This window comes from Pundamilia nyererei, unplaced genomic scaffold (genome assembly GCF_000239375.1).
Source record: "Pundamilia nyererei isolate P.nyererei 1_Seehausen unplaced genomic scaffold, PunNye1.0 scaffold00059, whole genome shotgun sequence".
NCBI classification, from domain to species: domain Eukaryota; kingdom Metazoa; phylum Chordata; class Actinopteri; order Cichliformes; family Cichlidae; genus Pundamilia; species Pundamilia nyererei.
Window position 1 is genome coordinate 2,394,583 of NW_005187460.1, and position 17,379 is coordinate 2,411,961.

The window sequence follows — 17,379 nt, forward strand, 5'->3', positions numbered from 1 at the left end:
TTTTTTTTTAGGCGTGCCACTTCTTCTTTTGTCTTCCACTTGTCCAGTTTCCTCTCTTTCTTCTTCTTCTTTTTTTTTTTTAAGGACAGTTTACACCAAGCTTTCAGCGAATAGTTTTTTAAGCTACTATTTTGTGTCAGTCAAACTGTATTATCTTTGGTATTTTTCATAGATGCAACTGTAACAAATTATGTGTTTTTGTTACAGGCTGCTCGAAACAAAGTGCCTAAAGATACTGTTTAAAATAGGTTCTTTGCTAATTTGTCACAATTCATCACTTGAGTTGGATTCGTTGTTTATGCTCGAATGATTCATAGGTCAGTGTTAAGTGGCTGAGTAAATAATAACAATAAAAAAACATTCCTTTGAAAATGATTCACACTATTTTGCTCAAGACCACTTTAAAAAGTTACAAGATAGTTTGATTCCTTGGAAGAAAAAGGGTGACTCAAGACTTGCACAACACTTCACGTACGACTGAAAAACAGGAAACGCTCAGTAACCGTGTGTTATTCTCTATGCTCGAATCAGTTTGTGGTCAACTGTTTTTAAAACCTGGACTGAACTAGAGGGAAGCTCTTAGTTTTCTCAAATATTTTTATTTTGTACTATAGTGTAGTGTAGTGGTGCATCAGTTGTGTTTCTTCCTTTTCAAATCTTTTTTTACTGCAGGGAGGAAGCAGTGCAGAAGTTCACGGGGAAGACTGACCCCATAGAGGTGCTGAGGGTCCTGCGAAAAGAGAAGGACAAATTCAAGAAGCCCAAGGAGAGACTTCCTCCTCACGCCATGCTGGCTCTGGAATGGGGGCTCCTCAGACCTTGAAGTCCACTTTCACAGGCATCAGCAGTAGTATGTAAATCAGTTAACCAGAGCTAACAGAATGAGGATGAGGGTGAAAAACTGAATGCAGCGAGACACAAGACCTGTAGAGTGCATTGTTTTGTTGCTTTAAAACAAAGTCTGACCAATACACCCCTGAGTCCTGGTTAACCATCAAGTGACAACCCCATCTTTTCATTTAAAATGCAGTACAAAGCTGCTGTCATTAAATATTCCTCAGAAACAAATTAATTTAGAGGCCGGTCTCCCAGTCTCTTACACACTAACTGCACCAGTTAACGTCTGTTAATACCAATTTTCAGTAAAACTGTCGAGATTACATTTTGTGTATTTATTGATTCAAATAACTGGTTTTGGAAGAAATGTAACCTTCAGTTCATTATTATTTGTATGCATGTGAAACTTTCATTGCTTTGATATTTACTTTTTTTTTTAGACATTTTTCTGTCTGGTAACATTGCTACAGTTCTCTCATTTAACTTTTTTGGTCAGTTTAGAGATGATGTATATGTGTATATATATATTTCCCAGTGTCTTTGTCCTCTTAATTTTGCAAGTGAAACCTTCAGATCTAATTTACCTTAATTTAAGTGAATTTGTTTGTCATTTAGACTCTACCTTGTGCTCACTATTTTGGGACAGGTATCGAATATGTTAAAGTGTATTACAAGGGTAGAAAAATACATGCAGTGTACATCACTATGAATGTAAATTGCTGATTTTCATCCCAAAGATTACATGCACAAAATACAAGAGCCTAAAAGCTGTATATGGGAGTCAAAAGATTTAATAAAACATCGGTCTCAATCCATATTCAGGACACAGTGTTCTTTTTTTCAGTAACTTATAAAACACACAGCTATAATTAATGTTTATTTTCAAAATGTGTACACACATAACGATCAAATCAATGAATACATTTTTCTTACATTTTAACAGCTTTTTACATATTTACTAAGAATATATGAGCTTGTTGGCTGTGTCAACTTTATACCAAAGTTTTCAGCAGCACAAAGGTGGCCCAGTGGCTAAATCACTGGGATGACTTTTGCCGAACCTGTTCGGTAGCGGGTTACCTTCAGTGTTTCTGTTTAAAAGCAGGTTAAATGGCACATTTTCCTCCTTAAATGCAATACAGATTCTCTGCTGGTGGAATACCTTACATATGTGCACGTTATTAAGCCGTATCTTAGTAACATCACAAATGAAGCTCAGCTGTAAAGCATCATCTCTGATTAGAATTGGATGACACTCATAGGGATCATTTTGTGCGCAAGAGTCGTCGTGTGATGTGTGAAATGCTCATTTTTTAATGTGAGTGTACATAGAACCTGAAGCAGAAATCCCAGTTTAACAGAGAAACTTGATAACCACCTCCATTATCGCCGACTCTGGTTTTAGGTTTTGTCAAGGCAGCTAAGGAAGAGACAGCCTGACTGTGTTGGTCTTCCTTCATTGTATACCCCTCTGCCATAAAGCTTTTAGGTGAGGAAAGTGTTTTACAAAGAGGTATTAGCAAACAAATATTATATATTTGGACGATCTGTAGACACAGCCTGTCCAAAATTTGTGCAAAATAAAACTCTGCAGAAACACTCTGCTGGACAACAAAAAACATGTATCACCACTTCATAGCGAGACCATTGGTCATTTTTTCCACAGTGTGGTATTGTGTGTGTAACAGCTCTTTGGCTCTTTCATCTCCTACACTGTTGAGCCAGGACTGGTACAATTCAGCTACGCGAGCGTCATCTTCTGGCAACAGGGGGCGCTCTGCTTTGTAGAGATCCTCAACTTTCTGGAGCAACTCCTTTTGGTTTTGGCCAGTCGAGGGCTTCACCTGCCCGCCGCCATTCAGGCATCCTGAACAAGAGGTAAAGACAAACATTATATCTGCTAACATTAAATAACAAACGGCAAGCTGATGTGACTATTATGGACTTTCTGCTTGTTGGTTATTCCCCTGATGATGTAATGCATGCATGTTGTACTATTCACTTCACAGATGTGACTAAATGCTGCATCTTATAATTTCATTTATATGTAGCGATGCCATTTTTAACACATTCTGACCAGCTTATCGCTTAGCGTGGCTAATTTGCATGTAAAAATGATAGTGCTGAGGTAACAATTCAGTCTCTTATGTGGGTAACCTCCTATTCTAATAGGTCAAAAGTTCAATGGCTCACATGAAAAGAAAAAAGAAAAAAAAAAGGTATCTGGAAAGTTGAACATCTGTATTTTTCACCTCACCTGATGGGCAGGCCATAACTTCAACAAAGTGGTAAGGCGACTTTCCCCTCTTGAGTTTTTGCACCAGGTTCTGAATGTTGCGGAAGCCGTAGGCTGAGGCAAAGCACAGCAGGACAACGCCATCTTTCTCTAGACTCACCTCCTGGAAGTCTTTATTCCTGTGGCAAAGAGTGATTGTGTCGGGTTCTTGCATCATATAAATCAACAGAAACTGAACATTCCCCTGACATGGTGGAGTGGCATAATCAGTCTCATGAGTAGTGTTACTTTGAGATGATCTAGCTACTGTGAATGTGCATCACGAGCACAGAATGTGTCCTCATTTATATTTGGTTTCGAGCTTGGCTGTTCCAGGACACATCACACCACCGTGAAGCGCTTCTGCTGCTTTAAGAAGAGGCGACATGCTCACCTGAGGGTCTTGTAGGTAAGATTCTTCACCTCCTCTCCGAAAAGGTGCTTGGCAGCATGTGTAAAAACGTGATGCAGGTAACCTCCTGATCCACTCCCAGCATGACTCAGGAACTCATCTCCACAGAAACTGCTGAACCTGTGATAAAAAAAATAAATGAATAGGGAATGAGTCTAGCTATGCAGGTGGAATTGTATAATTACTTTATGTGAGTGAATTAACAAATTTAAAAAAAAAAAAGCAAAATGAAAAAGAACGTACATTGTATCTGGGGCAGCAGACTCCAGATCATTAAGGGACACATTTTCCTCCTCCAGCATTTTCAGAACCTCCCCTTTAATAGATAGGAAAAATAAGACCGACGATAATGCGAGTCCATACGCACAAAGACCACTATAGGAGTAATCACTGTACCAGACGTGATGACACAATCCACTTCACGAGTCTCAGCGTTGGGCATGTAGAAGTCTGACCGTGAAGCCTCAAGTTTCTTGTCAAAGCAAGGCATTACTGCCACATGGTAGATCTGCTGTGGACTCAGCTCCTAAAAATACATGGAACACACATTTCAGCAGCCTCTCTTTTTGAGACTTTTGAACTGTGTATATTTACACCACTCCTCAACAAATACAAAGCTCACCTGTCGTTCAGCAAAATAGCTTTTGACCAAAGATCCCATCATCTGCTGGGGGGAGCGAGTGGTACTAATAAATGGAAGAATATACTCCCCGTGAGTCTTCTCTGCATAACAGATCCACCCTGAACCAAAGACAGACACTTGCCTAAGACAGTCCAGGCTGGGTTGAAGAATAAAGTTGGTCAGACTAATTATTGACTTTCAAGCTTGTTAGAATTGTACAAACTCTGTGTACCCATTATCTACTCTATTTCAGTTTCATTTTGCACATTTCAATAAATCACTCCATCTATTTCCACCATTTTTCTAGCAAAATATAAAGAAATGAAGGGTGGCCCAAGACTTCTACACAGTATTATGTCAGTTATGTGGCCCATCACTGTTAACTAACCCAACTGCATACTGGATTACTAGATATTATTTGACACTGGAGGACTGACTTCTGTTAATTTAACCTTTGATCAAATCAATAAATATAATAAGTAGCTAATAAAATTTTAAACATTCTTTCTTTGTGAGAGTGGAACATTTATTTTATTTTATATTTTTTTTACACAAGGACAGTAAACGATTAAAGACAAACAAGGATGACGTGAAAAAGGCAGGACCCTCCAACATCACTAATTTTACTTTGTGCTCCTGAGTGTTTCTGGTGGAATACCTGGACAGGCTGACGTTAGCATGGGCAGGGCCTTACTATCCTGTTCCTTCCTTTGGAAACGCTCCACAAACTCTCTCTGACTTTCCAGCAGACTAAAGGTCCGACTGAAGCTGGTATCAAACACATGATGAACTCCTGCAACAACAGTAACAACAACAATTTTCAGAAGTGACTATGTCAACCTAAATAAGCCCATTGTTTGAATGCATATTTACACTCACCAAGGTCTTTGAAGAACGAGGTAAGCCTCCTGCCTGCCTCACTACTGCTCAGGTTATAATGTGCTGCCAGGGAGGCTCTGGCCTGTGGTGACACTGACACCACCACAATCTTTTGCTCTGTCTCATTGGCCTGAAGTTGAAATGATTCACAGGTGAAAATGATGCCAGGCTAAATTATTAGTCTCATGTAAGTAGCATTCAGACGACGTAACTCTACCTTGTTCCTACGGAGCACTTTGAAGAGCTCTTCATGGCTTTGCTGTGTGATGAGGACACTCTCAGCTGAGGTGATACAGCCACTGCAGGCCAAACAGTCGTTCAGTGTGATCTTTGCTTTCTCCAACTTCTGCTTCCCACCATCCTAAAAACACATTTGATGAACTCAAAATATGGGGCGGTGCAATACCTGAAATTCAACAACTCAAACTCAAGCCTTTAAACCCACCTTGTTGACTTGTACATAACTGCCATCATCTTCTATCTGTATTTTGGCCACAGATTTACCTTGTTTCTTCTCTACTTTGACAGGCTTAACACACTCCTGCAGAAAAAAGTCAACAAGAAAAAAGAAATTAGCAATTTTTTAAATGCTAAATCCACATACAATGTTCTTTTAATTATTTTATTGTTCTCAATTTTGGGGTTTGCCACGGTGGATCATCTTCCACCACCTGGCCCTAGTATCCCCTCCTGTCACACCAACTCTCTGCATGTCCTTTTTCACTACATCCATGAATCTCACTAAGGTCTACCTCTTTTCCCCATTCCTGCTTTCTCTGGTTCCACAAAGACACAGTGCAACACCTTCAGACCTTCTCTATCAACACTCAAAGCAAACATTGCTCCTTCTCGGAGCAACATACTGAAACACATACTGCTGCTCACTGATTGGTCACCTTCACCTTAGGTCTTCTTAACCTAACTTCCACACCTTTTTTCTCATATCTTCATGGTGTGGCTCATCAGCTTAATCTGGTTAAAAGGTTCACTAGGCATTTCATTCCTCCATAGGTATGTCATCTCGATCAACCGCCTTTCCATTCATGTACAATAGAAAACAATTTATGACAACGCCCAGAGGCACCAAAGAAAACTAAAATAACACAGGAAAAAGTATATGATAGGACATAAAACACAAAACCATTGCTAGCGAGCGCGATAAGCTCTTTTTAAAAGACTTGTTTCCAGCAGTTCGTCATACTTGCGTCATGATCGCTATAACTAGCAGTAAGCTAACTGCGCAACATCCGTCTCGTCACTTTAAAGTTCACGGATTTTACAAACTGAGACAAAATTACTCCAATTTATAAATATCGTAATATGGCGAACTTTGTTCGAAAACTACTCTATGTCAACTCACAACAGATAAGAACAGTTACGGTTAGATATGCTAGCGACTTGGGTAGGTTTTCTTCAATTAGTATTATTTTTTTTTATACATACACGTGAAGCTAATCACTCGTTAGCGATGTCCCACAAAAGTACATATGATATTATAAGATGTTACACGAGTGTTACAAAACCTGCCTGAGAAGGAGTTATAAAATCATCGAGGTCTGTCAGCTGCAGCACACCGCTGAAATGAGAAGCCATATTTACTGCCGTAAAGTTTACTCGTATGTCGCGAATAGCAGGGAGAAACACAGACACAAACCTTAGAAATGTCAACTGTATACCTATGTCAATAAATACATAAATTATATTGTTTTACGAAGCCAAAACACTGATACCCACAATTATCTTTTTTCTACGAATGTTTTCTTTAAAGCGTAAAACCACTTGACCCTTAAATGACCCCCCCACTGCAAGGTCATTTAAGGGTAAAAGATCACCAGTACATTTGCCAAAGTCTTATTTTTGTACTGCTTAGTGTTGCCACTCATGACTCATAAAGGTCTCTGTGTAAATATGAAATGACTGTAACATAAGGCAACGAAGCATTGAAACAGGCGATGTGAAGCAGGGACAAGAGTTTGTTCCTTCTCCATTTAAATCAATACAAATGTAAGTTCATAAAATTAGACCTCTTGAAGAAGTCTCCCTTGCATTAAGTGCAATGCCATGGGCCATTATTATCAAGGTTCGATGTGAGCAACTACAGCCAGCATGAACCTAGACTACACACTTGTTACATGGATGTGGAAATTTATTTCTGCCACAGTAAAAAAAAAAAAAAAAGTAAGGCAGAGCTGGGTCGAAATCTTGAGTTATTATCTCAAACTTTCAAGTTACATATTTCCACTTACTAAGTATCTTAAAATTTCGAGTTATTTATGAAATTTCAAATGTTTCAATATATCTAAAGTTTGTCTTACAAATAGCAAAAACCAGTTTTCTTCAGCAGTGGGAACATGTTTCTGCTGAAAATTTTTGTTTCCTGTCCATATTGTCCAGATTGTTGTGGACTTCAGGAGAATGCACACCCAACATGCTCCTCTGACCATTGACGGAGCGTCTGTGGAGAGAGTGAGCAGCACCAAGTTCCTGGGTGTGCACATCACAGAGGATCTCTCCTGGACGTACAACACCACAGCACTGGCCAAGAAATCACAGCAGCGTCTCTTCTTTCTCCACAAACTAAGAAGAGCAGGAGCACCAGCCCCCATCATGCACACTTTCTACAGAGGCACCATCGAGAGCATCCTGTCGAGCTGCATCACTGTGTGGTTTGGAGCCTGCAATGCGTCCTGTCATAGAACCCTCCAACGCATAGTGAGAGCTGCAGAGAGGATCATTGGTGTCTCTCTCCCCTCCCTCCAGGACATTTACAGCACCCGTCTCACTAAAAAAGCCCTTTGCATAGCGGCTGATCCCACGCACCCAATGCAAAGCTTCTTCAAGCTGCTGCCGTCGGGGAGGAGACTGCGGAGTCTCCAGGCCAGGACCAGCAGGCTGAAGGACAGCTTCATCCATCAGGCTGTCAGGAAGCTTAACTCCCTCCCGATTCTGCCCCCTCTCCCCTCTCTCCTCCACGGTCTCACTGAACTCTGTCACACACACTCACACACACACACTCTCTGACTCACTCACTGGCCTGCACCAGTTACCAGTCACTTTGTGGAGCATTGGACTGCCACTACCTCATAAGACTTTGTTGTTACACTATCTCTTACCGTACATTACTAAATCTCCATTTGCACTATTTGCCTATTTGCACTACTCTGCCTGGTTTGCACTCAATGTCATTTACCCTTATATTGTATATTGTATAGCTTTTTTTGTTATATGTAAAATTGTATTATATTATTTAATTTTATTTAATTTTTTTTACTTTAAAATATTTTACTTGCATTTTTAATCACTCTTATATTTAAATGTTCATTTTCTATTTTATCTAGGGATTGAGAGTAACGAAGTTTCTATTCTCTGTATGTCCTGTACATGTGGCAGAATTGACAATAAAGTTGACTTTGACTTTGATATGTTATGTATCATACATTTTCAAGATACTCAGTAAACTGACATTCTAACATAATAATCTGAAATTTTGAGAGGATGATTTAAAATGTCGATTTAGCTCTGGCATTAAAGAAGAAGAAGAAGAAGATAAGTATTACAACTTAGAAGTGATTTAAAGTTACCTTTCACTCAGCAGTTAGCTCTAACCATACCAGGAAAAATACCAACTGGAGCATAACAGAAACCGTTGTTTTCCTCACTCCTTTAAGTTTAACTCATTTGGGATTAACTCGTTTAAGAGTGTGGGTGCAAAGGAGCACTCCTCACATGTATTATTGCCACCGGTTTGTGGGATTTCCCAGTGGTTTGTAAAGACATACATGTATACAGCGAGCGCCATTTATAGTTTGTTTTCTTCTAGAAATGTCTCTATATATTATTTACCCGTCACACGTCATTTCAACTGCGCATATATGAAGGAAAAATAGAAATAGAAATATTGTATATTCTTTCCTAATAAATCTTATATTAAATGTACTGAGCTGAATGAGAGCTGCCTGTATTATGTGTATGTAAACATGCATTTTCAACATAATGAATTTTCGCCTTTCTGTCCGCGAGAAGACATACGCACGCGCTCTTTGTTGTTATGACTACGGGGTCGTAAATCCGCCATGTTTTCCTCCCTTTTGCAGCGTTGCGACAGAGACGGAGGATTGAAACGACATGAGTGTGGAAAATAATCATACGGCAGAAAGTGAGCGGGAGCAAACGAAGAACGGCAATGAGACGATCACCATTCAAACCACGCTGGGAGACGAAGGTGAGTCCTCATAGCAGCTAAAGCAGATCTGAACTATTTATTGATTATTGTGTTTGGGCCCAACTTCCTTCATCTTCAAATGTTGCTAACTGCCGTTAGCAAGATTAGCTTGTTTGCGACCTCGCCTCAGCGTTGTCCACGTTAGAAGTCCAGCCAGTATTTGGGAAAACTTTACAGCAGACAGGTGATGGCTTACTGCAAAAACAGGTGAGGTTGTCGCACATTGTAAGGGCTTGTTTCTGTGCTTTTTAGATGAAGATGTACACAAGTGCGGACGCTGTCAGTCCGAGTTTTCCACATTGGAGGCTTTCATCCAGCACAAGTTACACCACTGCAAACGTGTGGAGGCACGGGACGCCAGCAGCCTCGATGGCAGCCCAGAGGTATAAGATGTGATGTGTGTTTTCGGGGAACACTCTAAAATCGGAGGGTTTTTACTGAGTCACATCAGGTTGAATGCTGTAAAATTTTCACAGGTTGCTGCGGTCAATGGAATTTCTTCTTCAGAGGCGAAAACGGCTGAAGGAGCATCTTCAGCAGAGGCAGTGAAGACTACCGACGGTGAGTCAAGCAGCAAAATCTATTCCCATGTTAGCCGTTTAGCTAATGCAATGATAGACCTCATAATACAAATTTTAAAAATGGATCCTTTGTAAATATAAATAAACAGAATTTAATGATTTTCAAACCTCTTAAACCCATATTTTATGAAAAAGCATTAATGATGCCTTTCCAGATGCCCAAGCTTGTAATTACATAAATATTAGTGCACACTCATAACATCAGAGATGCAGGCTTTTGACCTTAGCGCAGACGACAATCCCATGGTCTCTCTGTCTTTAATCCAGAGGACACTGCATCCATCTTTTCCAAAATGAATTTCAGATTTTGACTTTATTTGACCGCAGATCTGTTTTTCACTTTGCCTCAAATCGATTTTAAATGAGCTTTGGCCCCGAGAAGCCGTGATACAGTAATTTTGATGAGATAATCGTGCCTGGTATCAGTTTAAACATTTAATGTTTTTTTTGTGTTCTATTGTGAATAAATTAAGGGTTTATGAGATTTAGAAATGGATTCTGTTTATGTTTACAGTTTACACAATGACCCATCTTTTTGAATTTGGCTTGTATTTACCTGCATTTCCCACATTGTATTTTTCTCAATGTGTGTTTAATCCCAGCATTAATCTAAATCCTAAGAGGCTGAGATGAGACAATGTTCAGTATGTTAGTGACAAGTCTCTTCAGCTCAAGTTAACATTGTTTTAAGCCTTTTATTAGATTTCAGATTGAATTATTACTTTGGCTTTTTTTTCTTTTTCCTCCTCACAGATGTAAGCGACACTCAGTTAGGTCGAGGGCGCAGGAAGAAAACTGCTTCCCTTAAAGTGTCTGACCAGTCAGATGAAACAGAAGGAGTCGTATCTGACAGTGGTGACAGTGACAAGCTCATGTATAAAGTCAACACAGAGGGACGTTACATTTGCCACCTTTGTAAAAAAACATTTAAAACTGTGAGTTTGCATTTCTTTTAATTGGAAAATGTAAACACAATGGTTATTAGGAGTTTATGTTGCTAATTTGGCCTGTGTGATTTATTCATTTTTTCTTCTTCTTCTCAGACCAATATCTTGAGAACGCACATGAAAACTCACAGTGACCAGAAAAACTTCTCATGTGACCTATGTGGGACGTCGTTTCGAACAAAAGGTTCCCTGATTCGTCACAACCGTCGCCACACCGGTACGACGAGAAAACCGACGTCACACGAGACCTATTTATTTAATCCGACGTCATCTCGTGAAAATGACCTAACTACATTTTAAATGACATCTTTTCTCTTGCAGATGAGCGGCCGTATCGATGTACCCTGTGTGGCCAGGCCTTCAGAGAATCCGGTGCTCTCACCAGACACCTCAAAGCTCTCACACCATGCACAGAAAAGATCCGCTTTGTTCAGTACAAGGAAATCCTGGTCAGCAAGGATGGAGTGCAGAAAGGTTGGATTTAGCTCCTGTCTTTGTGTATTTGTTCTTAAGAAACTAGCTAAAAACTAACAAGTCGTCTTTATAGTGTATTATGCCTCAGTTTGAAGATTTGCTGATTCTTTGCGATTTGTTCAGGAATCGACGCTGATCAAGCTGCAGTGGCTGCCCAGCAAGAGGTTGTAGTTGTGGAGGAGCAGCAGCCGGTGGAGCAGGAAATGGTGGAGGCTGAGACCGCTGTGGTCAGTGTGGTAGAGTCTGGTTCCCAAGAGGTTCTCCATCAGGTCCACTTTACAATGGAGGTTGATGGAACTACACAGGAGCAACAGGTTAGGATGAAGATTCAAACACTATTTTTAAACTCTTGCTAAAATGCACACATAAGACATACTGAATCCTCTCCTTTAAAGTTATTTGGTGCATTTTTGCACGAGATTCTTTTGAGGCAGTTTAAAGTAGAGTTACACAGATTTTTTTTTTTCTTCAAATCTGCAAAGAGATGATTGCCAGCATTTTCTATTTGTTCAAATGTAACATTTCTCACAGTGCTCCAGCTTACTACAGAGAGCTTTCCTGTAAAAATGAAATCAGTTTATCCCACTTATATCTAACATGCTTTTCAATATCTGCACCCCTCTGTAATTACACTGCAGATACACTAGTTGGCAGTGGTGGTACTATTGAGGTTTTGCAGATGTGTGACTGGTAACCATGTGACATTAACTGGGATGTAACAAGCAAGGTGAAAATGTAGGATTAAGTGAATAAGGCCTGAGTCACACAGGTCAGTGACCATCTGGCAACCGCAGGTCATGAGGGGAAAAATAAGTTCACTGACCGGTTGCATGTGGTGGCTGCAGCTTGATGACAATTGCTGGGAAAATCATTGCTAAAGCCCCAGTCACACAAGCCTAGAGACCAGTCAGTGACACTGGTTTTCTCATAGCGACTCATCTCTCCCTGGGGAAAACATTGTGTATTCCTCGATCAGTTGGCAGAAACCTCTTTGTGATTATTTGGTTGCTAGCATATCGCTGCCATCGCCTTTAGTTTGCATGTAAGAGACAGACTTGTCTACAAAATGCTCACCAGCTACTCTCTTGGCTGCAGTGACTGGTGAGAGGCAACAGTCAGCTGCAGGATAGTCTAATGAAATTAGCACAGATTGTGTTATGACTCATGCTCTCTAGTTTAAAGCTTGTCATTCTTTCCTTGTCTGTGCTGTCGGTCTCTCTCATGTCAGGTGGTGGTGGAGCAGTCTCAGGCAGAAGCTCTGGCGGCTGCTGCAGCAGCAGGTGACAATCTCATCTGTCAGGCCATCATCAACTCTGGCATTGCACTGGGGACAGAGGAGACTGTAGTTGAAGAGACAGAGACCCCACATGCAACTGAGGAGATAAATAAAGTTGTTTCGGAGCACCCTGAAGCCGACGGAGGCGTCATTGAGATCCAAGTTAAAGAGGAGTTTGTGGAGATGGAGGAGGTAAGTACTGGGAGTGTGAATTGACACAGCATATACATTCACCAGACCAGGAAATGGTACGCTTCGTTATTTTGTTAAAAGTCAAGGTTTTTCATCACGAGACACTGTTGTATTTTCTTTCTGGTGCATTTTAAGTTTTCTATGGTTTTTGTTTTGTAGGAAACGGGTGACAGTGGTGATCGGACATCATCAAAACTGCACACTTGTCCACACTGTAACCGCTCCTTCAAGGGATTGAATTATTTCCGCTTTCATGTTAAGGGCCATTTAGGTAAGTCTCTACCCAGCACTGCGACTTCATCAATTAATGGTTGTATGGAGGCTGTGTCAGAGTAAACTGGTATGAAACCACTTGACTACAGGAATCACATTCTTCATGGGCGTGTGGATGTTAAACAGCAAGGACTGAAGGTTGCTGACTCTAGCACTGCTAACGTTAGCTAAAAATACGACTTCATTATTAAAGATTGTTGGTCACTTTCCAGTGGCTCTTAAATATATGCTGAATATTCTTGCTACATTTAACCACACCCATTATACTGGTGCCAGGATTTTGTTTAAAAAAATATAGATAAATAAGTAATTTATTTATGTTTTAATTATTAGGCCTTTATTTTCACAGGGCAGTAGAGTAGATGGGGAAAGTGAGGAGAGCAAAATGTTGCGAATGACTTGGAGTCCACTCTGTCATTCACACGTCTTTTGGTTGCTTGCTCAACTTTGTTAGCTATACTTTCGTAATTTTATTTAACCTGTAATTTTTTTTATTAGGGTTAATGAGATTTTTTAGTCACCAGAGACCTCCCTCGTCCTTGTCATGTTTTTTTGTTTGTTTGTTTGTTTGTTTGTTTTTTTGTTTTGAAATTAACTCTCATCGTGTGACTCGGTCTTACCAACTTCCAACATAGTTGTTCCTGTTGCCAAATACAGAGAAATACAGAAAGTCGCCGCTGATTTCTCTATCGTTATTTACACTCTACAAAGTCATGCCAAGTGTGCTGGATTCAGTCTTTTGTTGTCTCAGTTCTGACCTCCTTGCTTTATAGGTGCCACTTGTGGTAAAAGATGTTTTGTTCTTGTGTTTCCCTTCCTCTTTATGCAGGTTATAAGCCCTTCAAGTGTACACTGTGCCATAAAGAGTTTCTAACTGGTTACCTGCTGAAGAAACACATGGAAGTCCATGTCAACGAGAGGAGATACAAGTGCGGCGAGTGTGGCAAGCTCTACAAAACCATCGGCCATGTACGGGAACACATGAGGGCACACTCAGATGACAGACCTTACCACTGTACCAGATGCAACAAGGCATACAAAACCAAGGTAATTCATTAAAAAAAATTCTTGAACTAATGGCAGAGGGGATTTCACTCCAGTCTTAACAGATTTTCTTCTCTTTCTCAGAATGCCTTGCAAGTGCACCAGCGGACTCATGGTGATGTAAGACCGTATGTGTGTCAGTTTTGCTCGAGGGGCTTCAGAGAGAAAGGCTCTCTGGTACGACACATCCGCCATCACACCGGCGAGAAGCCTTTCAAGTGCCCAAAGTGTGCACGGGGCTTTGCTGAGCACGGGACTCTCAATCGGCACATGCGCGCTAAAGGTCAGGACGACACACAAAGCCTAACTGACTTATGTACTGGCAGCACAGATGCAAACAGCCCAGTTAACACAACCTGTATTTATACCAGGCGGCTGCCATAAGGATGACGCCTGTGAGCAGCAGGTTGTTTTAACAGAAGGACAGACAACACTGGACAGTCCCGATGCAACAGCCATCATCTCAGACGATCCTAACGCTGTGTTGGTGGAGTTCTCCTCAGTGGTGGCAGACACACAAGAGTATATAATCAAGGTTAGCACTACAGGTTAACAGAAAACATAGTCTTTGCATAACAGTTATTAGATGGGCAGAAAAAAACAAAGCTGTTAAACAGTTGCTGTGAGGGGGGGAGTTCAAAGTTTGGAGCATGTTGCCAAATCTGTCCAGAGTTCAGTCACAGCAGGTGCTATTCTCTCTTTTAGATCAGCGACTACAGTGCAAGCTGAAGTGTGTAATTTCACTCTTCAAGTTGTACTAAATGATTATATCTGCAGGGAACTGATTGGGTCGCTGATTACAGCCAAACAATTTCCTTTGCTATGTTTAGGGCCTAGATTACGAGATTTCCGAACCACAGCAAAATGTTGTATGTGATATTTCATTAGTTTTAAAGAGAAGTGTTACTGCAGAATGACTGGAATGGGGTTGAAATACTTAAAGAGCAATTTTGTATTCAGTGGAAAGTCAGAACTAAGGCAGTTTGTAAAGGTCTGAATTTCAAAAGGAAAACTCCTTTTATCTTTTTAAACAAAAAATCAAAAGTTTTTTTTAAACCAAATTAGTACTTTGAGCATTTTCCATTCATACCAGAGAAATTTAGTTTGAAAACCAGCAAAAACAAATATGGCTTTTGTCGAGCACTGTTTGAAGCATTTTTTCTGTACACGCTGCCTTAAGTCTGTGAAGCATTTGTAAGAATTCATGAACGCATATATTTGGCCTATGATTTTGTGGACTTGGGGACCTCCTGTTCTTGTGTCCATATGTGGGAAGATTGAAATAGGGAGAGCAGGAACTGGAAGTACATAATAAAATGTGCAACAGATATGACTTTGTCAGGAATTGTAATGTAGGTGGATTTCAAAGCAGCCAGTAGATTAAAAGCAACTGTGTGCACTCTAAATCAGGGCCAATTAGACTTGTACTCTGGAGAAGGACGTTGTGTGGTCCTGTTAGATACCTTAAGTCCATTTGCAGTCCACTCAAAGGATTTGTTTGCATGCATCCACAGTGTCTAAATAAACACAAAAATCCTGATTATTAATTTGCTTTGTTGTTTTCCATCATTCAGACACAAACGGAGGAGGAAGTGCAGCAAGAAGTGACAGTCATTGAAGACAGCCAAAATGAGGTTGGTTCACAAGGATTATATGAACGTGTGTTGGAGCATTTTGCAGAATATGTGAATCTCATTATTTGCTAAAATTCAAGTTGAACCCATATAGTGTTTAAAAAAAACAAAATGAAACAAAAAAGCCATCAAACTCTGTCCCTCCCAGATGGGAAACCACATCGTGAAGGTGGTGCAGAGACTCGTCAGCCAATCGCAGAGTGCGGGTGGCGCAAGCAGCCACCAGATCATTGTGCGAAATGTGGCCGAGAACGAGGAAGGCCTGTCCATCTCTGACTGCGGCGATACCATCACCATCGCCACGCCCGAGAGCCTCACCGAGCAGGTGGCCATGACGCTGGCCTCCGCCATCAGTGATGGCAGACTGCTGGCCAGGGCAGGTACAGCGGAGGGAACTGTTACTATGGTTACCACGGAGGAAACATTGGAGGAAGGAGTACAAGTGGTGCAGCAGCAAGAGGAATACGTCATCACCTCCCCAGACGAGGTGGAGTTTCAAACAGTCGTTGTATGATCAAAGCGGATGCTAACTACAGACTGTTGTGGCTTTGATTATGACTTTGTAGCCAGTAACTGTACAGTTTATTTGCACTTCAAGTGAAAAAAACCCAAACTAAGGCCAAAGTGTTTTTGATTCATGCGGTACACAAGTGTGCCACAGGACTACTGCTTCATCACACAGCTCATTTTTGTTGGTCGATCTACTAACATTATTCTCTTCATTAAATGTTTTGTCTAATTTGGGAATTTTTGGATCTTAAAATGATGGGCATGCACAAATGCATGTTTGTTTTTGATGAAATAAATGAAACATGCCATTTGTCGTTGCCTAGTTTTTGGCAGTTTTTGTACGGCAAATAAAAATAGCTGTTTTTTACATAAAATGACATCATTTAATTTCAGTTTTTCCTTCCTTCATGTCTCGGTCAGGTGTGAAAAACAGTGTGGCTGTTCTGAGCTGGTCAGTCACAATGAATCTCTAAGTTTGATAGATGTAAAAATATCAGATTAGCTAGAGTTTGCATCAAATAAATGCTATTTTCTTACACAGTTGACTTCAATTTTATTTTTCCAGTCATGTTTTCTCTGAGTGGAAAAACTGATGCTTCTACTTTGTGTCTTTGCTGCTTGACTAAAATAATGTGTTGTTGGTCATTTTACTTTATGGTCTTAAATTAGTTCTTATTTCTTTGTTGTAGAAGTGTATATGTGGCTGTAGAGCAGGGGTCGGCAACCCTAGGCACGCGTGCCACAGCTGGCACGCGAAGGGTTAACTGATGGCACGACCATAGCTGGACTGGCTGATGGTGATTATGGGCCGATAATTTATTTATTTTGTAACGGTATAAACAATGAAAGATGGTGGATTGGCCAGATGCTGGCCGGTGTGTAAAAATAACTCAGTAGTTTGGTGGTGGCTATGGCTGAGCTTCCTCAGATTCAGTAACATTAGCAAGTGGTGGAGGCCAGCAGGTGGATGAGGGAAAGGGGAGGCAAGAGGAGAGCCCCTAGGCGGCCGCCGGTCCGAGTGTGAACTGAACTTCAGGTAAGAAGTTATGACCTGCAGTCTCTCTGGGTCAGATATAAACCAAGTTTAAGTGGAGTTTATTTTCGTTATGCTGACTTTTTACAGTCAGTTACAACAACTGGTACTGCAGCTGGGTGGGTGCTATGATGTTACTGATAGTGAACTTTATTTTATTCATAAGGT

At 40.6% G+C, this 17,379-nt stretch overlaps 3 protein-coding genes across 3 annotated transcripts in view; 2 read left to right on the forward strand and 1 right to left on the reverse strand.

Annotated features, from left to right (window-relative positions):
• The window catches only part of LOC102202117 (hydroxyacylglutathione hydrolase-like protein), a 5,480-nt gene extending 3,828 nt beyond the window's left edge, over positions 1–1,652 (forward strand). Inside the window, exon 9 of the mRNA XM_005734622.2 lies at positions 673–1,652. Within this exon, the coding sequence (XP_005734679.1) occupies positions 673–823 (151 nt within the window). The 3' untranslated portion in view covers positions 824–1,652. The remainder of the gene's footprint in view (positions 1–672) is intronic.
• Positions 1,613–6,646, reverse strand: narfl (nuclear prelamin A recognition factor-like). The gene is made up of 11 exons (XM_005734621.2): positions 6,553–6,646; positions 5,471–5,566; positions 5,243–5,386; positions 5,026–5,155; positions 4,805–4,939; positions 4,147–4,265; positions 3,921–4,050; positions 3,768–3,840; positions 3,507–3,644; positions 3,095–3,252; positions 1,613–2,704 (listed from the first exon to the last, which is right to left on the reverse strand). Exons 1-11 carry the CDS (start codon positions 6,616–6,618, stop codon positions 2,463–2,465), a joined length of 1,431 nt encoding a protein of 476 aa, XP_005734678.1. The 5' UTR covers positions 6,619–6,646; the 3' UTR covers positions 1,613–2,462.
• Positions 6,647–9,094: 2,448 nt separating this feature from the next.
• On the forward strand, positions 9,095–16,710 carry e4f1 (E4F transcription factor 1). Its single transcript, XM_005734623.1, has 14 exons — positions 9,095–9,247; positions 9,500–9,630; positions 9,724–9,808; positions 10,582–10,763; positions 10,872–10,992; positions 11,097–11,249; positions 11,373–11,563; positions 12,478–12,717; positions 12,877–12,988; positions 13,820–14,037; positions 14,119–14,317; positions 14,406–14,569; positions 15,609–15,668; positions 15,817–16,710. The coding sequence occupies exons 1-14, from the start codon at positions 9,151–9,153 to the stop codon at positions 16,180–16,182; spliced, it is 2,319 nt and encodes a 772-aa protein (XP_005734680.1). The 5' UTR covers positions 9,095–9,150; the 3' UTR covers positions 16,183–16,710.
• Positions 16,711–17,379: the final 669 nt, after the last annotated feature.

What these genes read in the sequence shown, in the direction of transcription:
- narfl (XM_005734621.2), bottom strand. Translation starts at nt 6,618, where the DNA reads ATGGCTTCTCATTTCAGCGGTGTGCTGCAGCTGACAGACCTCGATGAT. An exon ending in ATTTTATAACTCCTTCTCAG is followed by an intron (nt 5,567 to 6,552) that starts GCAGGTTTTGTA and finishes TTTTTTCTGCAG; the next exon opens with GAGTGTGTTAAGCCTGTCAA. An exon ending in CTCGTTCTTCAAAGACCTTG is followed by an intron (nt 4,940 to 5,025) that starts GTGAGTGTAAAT and finishes CTGTTGTTGCAG; the next exon opens with GAGTTCATCATGTGTTTGAT.
- e4f1 (XM_005734623.1), top strand. Translation starts at nt 9,151, where the DNA reads ATGAGTGTGGAAAATAATCATACGGCAGAAAGTGAGCGGGAGCAAACG. An exon ending in GAACTACACAGGAGCAACAG is followed by an intron (nt 11,564 to 12,477) that starts GTTAGGATGAAG and finishes CTCTCATGTCAG; the next exon opens with GTGGTGGTGGAGCAGTCTCA. An exon ending in CACAAGAGTATATAATCAAG is followed by an intron (nt 14,570 to 15,608) that starts GTTAGCACTACA and finishes TCCATCATTCAG; the next exon opens with ACACAAACGGAGGAGGAAGT.